Source organism: Coregonus clupeaformis, chromosome 7 (genome assembly GCF_020615455.1).
Source record: "Coregonus clupeaformis isolate EN_2021a chromosome 7, ASM2061545v1, whole genome shotgun sequence".
Lineage (NCBI taxonomy): Eukaryota > Metazoa > Chordata > Actinopteri > Salmoniformes > Salmonidae > Coregonus > Coregonus clupeaformis.
Genome location: NC_059198.1, coordinates 12,672,190 through 12,679,950, shown reverse-complemented (window position 1 = coordinate 12,679,950; position 7,761 = coordinate 12,672,190). Strand labels below are relative to the sequence as shown.

Here is a 7,761-nt window from a genome sequence, read left to right as displayed (position 1 = left end):
CTTGACATGCCCCTACACCCCAGAGAGAGATAGGGGAGAGAGAGAGAGAGAGGTAGAGGGGGAGGTGGAGAGGGGGATGGATAGAGAGAGGGAGGGAAGGAAGGCGGGGGTGGAGAGAGAGGGAGAGGGGGGGGTGGAGAGAGAGGGAGAGGGGGATGGAGAGAGATAGAGCGAGAGATGGAGATAGAGGTGTGTGTGTGTGTGTGTGTGGGGGGGGTGAAAGACATGCAATGAGATAGATAGATAGAGAGTCCACATGAGTTAATAAAGCCATGATCTTTCAATGATGCTTGCTTGAGTAACACAAATGAGGGACCCACAGCATACTTTAGATGAGTTTATTGATTGGAAGGTGCACGGGTCTATAGTAGATTGTAGGGGAAATACACACCTGAATTTGCAAGGTGCTGCTGGCAGGATATAACATGCTTAAAGGGATGCTTCACCTCATTTTATGCCTCACAAGAGGTATAAAGGAGAATTGGAGTCCATATTCTATTCTATTCTATTAGTCTGATTAGTTTGGAATCATAGAAATGGCTGCATTCTTTGTATATTTTCTTTATTTATTATCTTATTGGGAATACAGTACCACCCATGAGGTGTAGAGAGTTATAGCTTGATTGACAACTTGATTGATTGTGAGGATAGCGGGACCCATTGAAAAGGTGTCAAAAGACTAAGATGCAAAGGTGACAGGAAATGTGTTGTGAATGCCTGACTGTTGTATTGATGGTCTTGGTTGTACAGAATGTTGTTGATGAAGCGAAAAATGTTCTTTAAATATTCATGCCCATAAACATTTATGAGGGTTAAAGTGACACCCTATGGACAACAAGATATCACAGACTCACGTCATTTCTTGACATCCTTAGAGAAACGTTTTTTTTTTAACTTGTAACCTGACTTCATCTCCCGTCATCCTGTATTTAGGCACATAGCTCCCGCATAAGCTCCAGACGATTTAGGCATATATTAGGCACACAGAAATGACTACTGTGTGCGTGTGTTTAGTGGCACAGAATGCATTGATTTTAGTACAAAATCCATAACCATATGATATATTCTGGATATGGAATTGAGTAAGAATGTTGGCCATTTTGTGTGTGACAGTGTTTCACTGCAAATTGCATCTCACATATTGTTTCATTTATAAAGATGAGTGAAATTAACATTGCATAATATGACAGTATGTATTTGTGCAACTCAATCTCGTCACCATTTACCAAGGTTCAATCAGCCATGCCCTAGCATTCATTTAGGATGTCTAAAACGAGAAAAATCTGTTTTTGTGCCACTTGATCCAGTGACGCAAGTCCAAAGAAAGATGAAATTGTTTGTTATTCAATATTACCTTGTTTTCAGACATGAGCCAACGGATTAAGTGGTCGTGCAGCTGCAATGACTCATTGCACCATGATTCACAACTTTAAACGTTTTACATTCAGCTTGTTCTATGTGCCTGTGGTCCCTCATCGCCTTTTGTTGCACCATGTTTGTCTGCGAGGCAGAAAGGATATGAGACAATTTCGATGCCATATAGCCTACTTTGTCTGCGTCTACAGGCAGCCCAATTCTGATCGTTTTTTTCACTAATTGGTCTTTTGACCAATCAGATCAGTTCTGAAAAAGATCTGATTTGAGAATATCTGGTGTGATTGGTCGAAAGACCAATTAGTGGAAAAAATATCAAAATTCGGTTGCCTGTGTAAACGCAGCCATTGTGACCTCTTTCAATATTGTTTTGAAACCTGGAATCAAATGTGTCCAATCAACATCCCATTTGTGATAAAATACAAATTGTGGTTGCCTCCTAGGCCTATAGTCACTAACGGATTTATTAATAAAGACGAAAGCAACGTAATCTTCGCTGTGGCATGTTTTTAGCATTAATCATCAATCCATTTGTAGCCTATACCGATTATAGAGTAGGCTTTAGCGCCTCAGCAGATTGACTATGCACAATCTTAACCTACAACTGACAATCTACTCCGGTTACAACGTATACATTTTCAATTTGTAGTCAAATCCTGCTGTTATCCCTGTTGACTAGCCTATGGACAGCATATTTTATACCACTTCGCCTAAATAAATCAACACGGCGACATTTTACGACATCAGACCTTTATCAATAAAATCTCAAAATCATGTAATCCTATCTTTAGAACGTTATTAAAGATTAGAATAACCGAAAGTCTCCCTCTAAAAAAACATCGTCCGAGAGAGATCACAGTTTGCTGAGCGAGCGACTCCTTTCCTTGGCTGTTTTTCTCGAGCGCAGCTTTCAGCACGAGACAGCTCCTTCGCCTCTCCACCTAACCCGCGCTCCCAGTGCAATGATTGACAGAGGAAACGGCCATTCGCGAATCAAGGGCACTTTAGAAATCCTATAAGATAATGAAAGAGACGGGCTTTAAGAACGAATGGGTCCCGATGTCCCCACGGTTTAGTTACTGCTTGTTGTGGACGGAAGAGGGCGGAGTGTGTTTGTCACCCAAGTGTGAAATCCTGACTCCGTGCTTCCAAAAATCGGAGGATTTTTTTCTCTTTTCAATTCAGGCTGTGTTCAAACATCACAGTCTAAGGAGGACGCCAAGCAACATCCAAGCCCGTCTTCGATGTTCTTTAGATTGGTTTAACCAAAAGGAATCAGAGAGGATAAAACAGCTTCAAGCGGGAGACACATAAACAAGCTAAACGTGACATCTGTTTGGAGAAAAGAAGAAGGGATTTTACTAGAGATTTCAAGATAGTTATCTTATTTTCACGAGCCAAGTGTGGAACTCGCGTGAATATCTACAGGTGAAAAAAAAAAGATTTGTAACTGAGAAATTGGCCTGCTGTACACTGCCCAACGCAATCATTTGCTGAGCATCAATCCAGTCGCCAAACATCTGTAAAATGATTGGGGATATGGCTGTTTTCCGGTTATCATTACTGTTGCAAGTGGGATTTGTTATTGGATCAAATGATCGATTCGTGGAGTGGCCAGAGCACGAGAAAGATATCAGAGCACAGCAGCCGATCTACAACACTCATATCAAGTACCAACAAGCACATCTTCGTGCGTCTCATCCGCCAAAAGGCGCGACAGAGCGCTCCGTCTTGCCGCAGACTATTGAGGAGCATCTTCCTCGGGTCGTCACGGCGTTTTTACACACGGGGGATTCTACCACCTTAAAACATGCCAACTGCTCACGGAGATACGAGCTCAGTGCTCTGCGAGGGAGGTCTCATACAGCCCCGCATTATTCCATGCACAGCGTGCTAGACACTGTGATGCACGCTACTAACTTCCTAAACATGATACTGCAAGCCAACAGGTCAAGGGAGCAGAGTCTCCGACGAGACATTGAGTGGTACCACGCACTGGTCAGGAGTATACTAGAGGGGGACTCCAAGATCCACAGGGCCGTGGTCATATTCAACACTGAGTCGTCTGCCCAAGGGCGCTCTGTCTTTCTCCAAGCTACGAGAGCAGGAGGCGAGATAGTTCTCCAGGATCTCTCCAGCACCGCGCACCATCACCTCAAAAACAGAACGACCGAGACAGAGTGGTACCACGACATCAAAGACAAGAAGAAGCCCCATTTCCACAAAAGGGTGTTGAGCCAAGACATTACATCAGTTGACGCTTCTCTGAAAAGAGGAGAGAGTTTCATACCTGACAAATCCCATATCAAATGGTCAGCACCGTACCTGGAGTGTGAAAACGGGAATTTCATCCCGCGGTGGATTTTGACCCTATCAGCTGGTTTCTATGGCCTCAAACCCAACCTGGCACCAGAGTTCAGGTATGGTTGAACTACTACTGTTGTTTCAGTCATTATTCATAAGCATTGCACCCAGAGGAAACCAGAATAGTAGGCCTATGCTGCTGCTATAACGTAACGTTACTTTTGATTTATGGCACGTGCATAAAGTAGTGAGGCAGCTGCATCCTGGTGTCCTTGTGTAGCCTATACTTTTTTTGTTTAAGTCATCTTTCTTAAAACACCCCAATGCACAAATCAATATAAGACTTTTCAGTTGGTGTGGTAGGTCTACTGGTACTCCTTACTTTTGCGTGAAAGCTAAATATTCATTTCAAGTTGTTATCTACCGCCGCCGTTATTTCCAACTGGTGTCGCTCCTTCTCTCGTCTAAGAACGCGCGTCGTAAAGCGTCACTGCAGGTGCAGAGGATGATGCTAAAAATAACTCCCGATGTTATTCCGTTGCAACGATGGAAACCTCTGGCTAATTAATTTTTCAAACTCGCACACCTCCTTTACGACTCATACAGTGTTGGGTGCGTGCTTTTCCCTTCTCAGAAAAGGAAACCTTCTTTTTTCATATCACTCACATTGTGCATAATAAACATAATATCCTGGTCTTTCGAGTGAAACTGCATCCAAATAAAATGCGAGACAGTCACATGCAGGCTCCAGGGTGGCCAGGTTGCCTCTCAGCTGTAACGAGGAATGTTGAAAAATATATTCTTGAATATGAGTGTTTTATCTATTATTCATGCTCCAATATGTTTACCACCACTACCGCCTAATAGTTCGCCTGTAAGTGTGGTATTGTCATGTTTACGTAGCCTAGCCCAAGTGAGGCTCAATAGAATTGTGACCGACATCTTCGTGATACATTTTTTATTCAGATAGCTAGTTGTGTGCACTGCGTTCAATTAATCTTTAATTGATACACACCAGGGTTGCTCACGGAAAGGCATGGATTGCAAATTAGACATATAGTGCTGAACATTGTATAGGCTCATTCACCAACGTAAATATTGCTGATAGGTTATATTAAGCTTTGGAACCAAATTCATTTTCTATTCAGTTTCTCTTCCCTCATTGCAGACAGCATCATGTCCATTTGTGATAACAATGTTAAGTCAATGTAACAACAACATACAACAAGAATGTTACAATGCATTTTTACCCCATCAACTGTGTAAACTCAATAACAACATCATACTGGTTAAATAGTGGATGTTATGTATTGTCTCAGGTCCTTGGGGAGTGGCCACAACAACAGCAATCAATGGTGCATCTTTTCAATCCAATTGATCCCACAGGTACTCCTGATTCAGGATTATACATTGTCCTCTGAGAATCATTATTGTGAAGCAGTATCCGTACATAAAACATTTGTGTTTCACCTCAATGATTAGTTCAATAACAGCTTGTATCTGTCTGGTCTATTCTTACCCCCACATTCGAACTAGATGAGGACATATTGTGATGCTGTGTCATTAAGACTGCTGTGTTACCTTTTGTTTAACACAGAGGATAGGCCTATCTGGTTATAAGATGATATGTGGTTCATCAGGTTTTTACTTAGTCAACATTTTGTTTTGGTACCCCTTTCCTTCACTCTCTCTTTGAATGGTGTGTTGGTCAATTACCCCCTCTCAGACTAGATTAAAAGTAACATATTTCTTCTCTTAAAACCTTCCTGTCCCTTACCTCCCCCATACACAGATACAAAGGGGGAAATGTTTTGTAATATACTGCGTAAGACATCACTTCTCAGTCTCCCCTCCAGATCAATACGCAATCAATACAATGATGAATTAATAATGAAAGATGTTCAACAACAACCCTGGGCCATTTTAAATCCTTTATTTCTTCAATAGATACATTTTTAAACTAATAATGCCCTCAGTCTGAATTTGAGATTTGTGCCTCGTTAAAATTGTTGCCCACAACACAGAGAGGGAAACTATGAATTTGTTAATGTCTTCCTACAGTATTCAAAGTAGATTAGAGTAAACTTTGTAGTGGTGCAAACACGTACTAATCTGTCCCTATACGGTAGAGTAGATTGGTACAATAGAATGAGTGAGTATCTATATGAACATGTGTGGATGTGTGTGTGACAGATCAACCTGCTCATGTGGAGGTGTGAGAGCTCACACTTTGAACCTCCTCTCAATTCCTCAACATTTGCCTCAGGGGACAAGAGAAGGCCACAGGGTGTAGTTAGAACAGTGTAGAGAGACAGGTTGTCTCTACAGTTCTGGCCCTTAGCTACACCCATCGGGGATGTGTGTGTGTGTGTGTGTGTGTGTGTGTGAGTGTGTGTGTGTGAGAGAGAGAGTGTGGATTTTTACATGTATTTATCCGCTTATTTTAGGCACTAAACTCTCCATATATACTTCCATTCATATTAGTTTGTAACCCAAACTGTTCGGAAACTACAGACAGAAGTTGGCAGAAGAGGCTGTACCAACTTCAGGGGAGTCTTGCGAGGCTTCTGGGCGTCCTAGAGCAAAACGGAGAACACCATCATGTTCGTGAGAGTCTCAGCTTTCAATAGGGTGGTTTGTAGGCCAAACCGTTTGGATGCTACAGACGTTTTCGTGAGAAGACCGATTTTCGGGATGTCTCATGGTCTGACAAACACCGCCCTAGCTCTGGCACCTTTCACCGCAGATTCGGATGGGCGATATCGGCGGATGCGGTGGATTGAGACGCAGACCATGCAAAAAAACACATATCTCTAGCTTAAACAGACAGATTTAGATGGAGATCTTTTTATTATGTTAATTTAGGTTTCAGCGGGGGGCGCAACCATTGTAGGCCAAGGGTGAAATAAAACGCCTCCCTTTTTCCTACAATATTCCCTATCTTTGGTTATGTTACATTGGCCTTAGCTTTCACTGCCTTTTTTCAATTTGCAAGTTTTGGCACATTCATTCCAGCAACATAGCACACTGCATAGCACTGCTGGTTTGCTTCTGAAGCTAAGCAGGGTCTGTCCTTGGATTGGGGAGAAGATGTAGATGGAAGTTAGAAAAATAAACGTGTGAAACATCCCTTCAAATGAGTGGATTCAGCTATTTCAGCCACACCCCTTGCTGACAGGTGTATAAAATCGAGCACACAGCCATGCAATCTCCATAGACAAACATTGGCAGTAGAATTGCCTTACTGAAGAGCTCAGTGACATTCAACGTGGCACCATCATAGGATGCCACCTTTCCAACAAGTCAGTTCGTCACATTTCTGCTCAGCTACAGGTGCCCCAGTCAACTGTAAGAGCTGTTATTGTGAAGTGGAAACGTCTAGGATCAACAATGGCTCAGCATCGAAGTGATAGGCCACACAAGCTCACAGGACGGGACCGCCGAGTGCTGAAGCGCGTAGTGCGTAAAAATCGTAGTGTAACACTCACTTACTACCAAGTTCCAAACTGCCTCGGGAAGCAACGTCAGCACAATAACTGTTTGTCGGGAGCTTCATGAAATGGGTTTCCATGGCCAAGCAGCTGCACACAAACCTAAGATCACCATGCGCAATGCCAAGCGTCGACTGGAGTGGTGTAAACCTCGCCGCCATTGGACTCTTGAGCAGTGGAAACGCGTTCTCTGGAGTGATGAATCATGCTTCACCATCTGGCAGTCCAACGGACGAATCTGTGTTTGGCGGATGCCAGGAGAACTCTACCTGCCCGAATGCATAGTGCCAACTGTAAAGTTTGGTTGAGGAGGATTAGTGATCTGGGGCTGATTTTCATGGTTCGGGCTAGGCCCCTTCGGTCCATTGGAGGGAAATCTTAACGCTACAGCATACAATGACATTCTAGACGGTTCTTTGCTTCCAACTTTGTGGCAACAGTTTGGGGAAGGCCCTTTCCTGTTTCAGCATGACAATGCCCCTGTGCACAAAGCGAGGTCCATACAGAAATGGTTTGTCGAGATCGGTGTGGAAGAACTTGACTGGCCTGCATAGAGCCATGACCTCAACCCCATTGAACACCTTTAGGATGA

General features: G+C 43.2%; 1 protein-coding gene across 1 annotated transcript in view; it reads left to right on the top strand.

Moving 5' to 3' along the window:
- Nucleotides 1-2,445: 2,445 nt before the first annotated feature.
- gpr158a (G protein-coupled receptor 158a) overlaps nt 2,446-7,761 on the top strand; it is a 102,647-nt gene continuing 97,331 nt past the window's right edge. Inside the window, exon 1 of the mRNA XM_041880271.2 lies at nt 2,446-3,794. Coding sequence (XP_041736205.2) covers nt 2,902-3,794 — 893 coding nt within the window. The 5' untranslated portion in view covers nt 2,446-2,901. The remainder of the gene's footprint in view (nt 3,795-7,761) is intronic.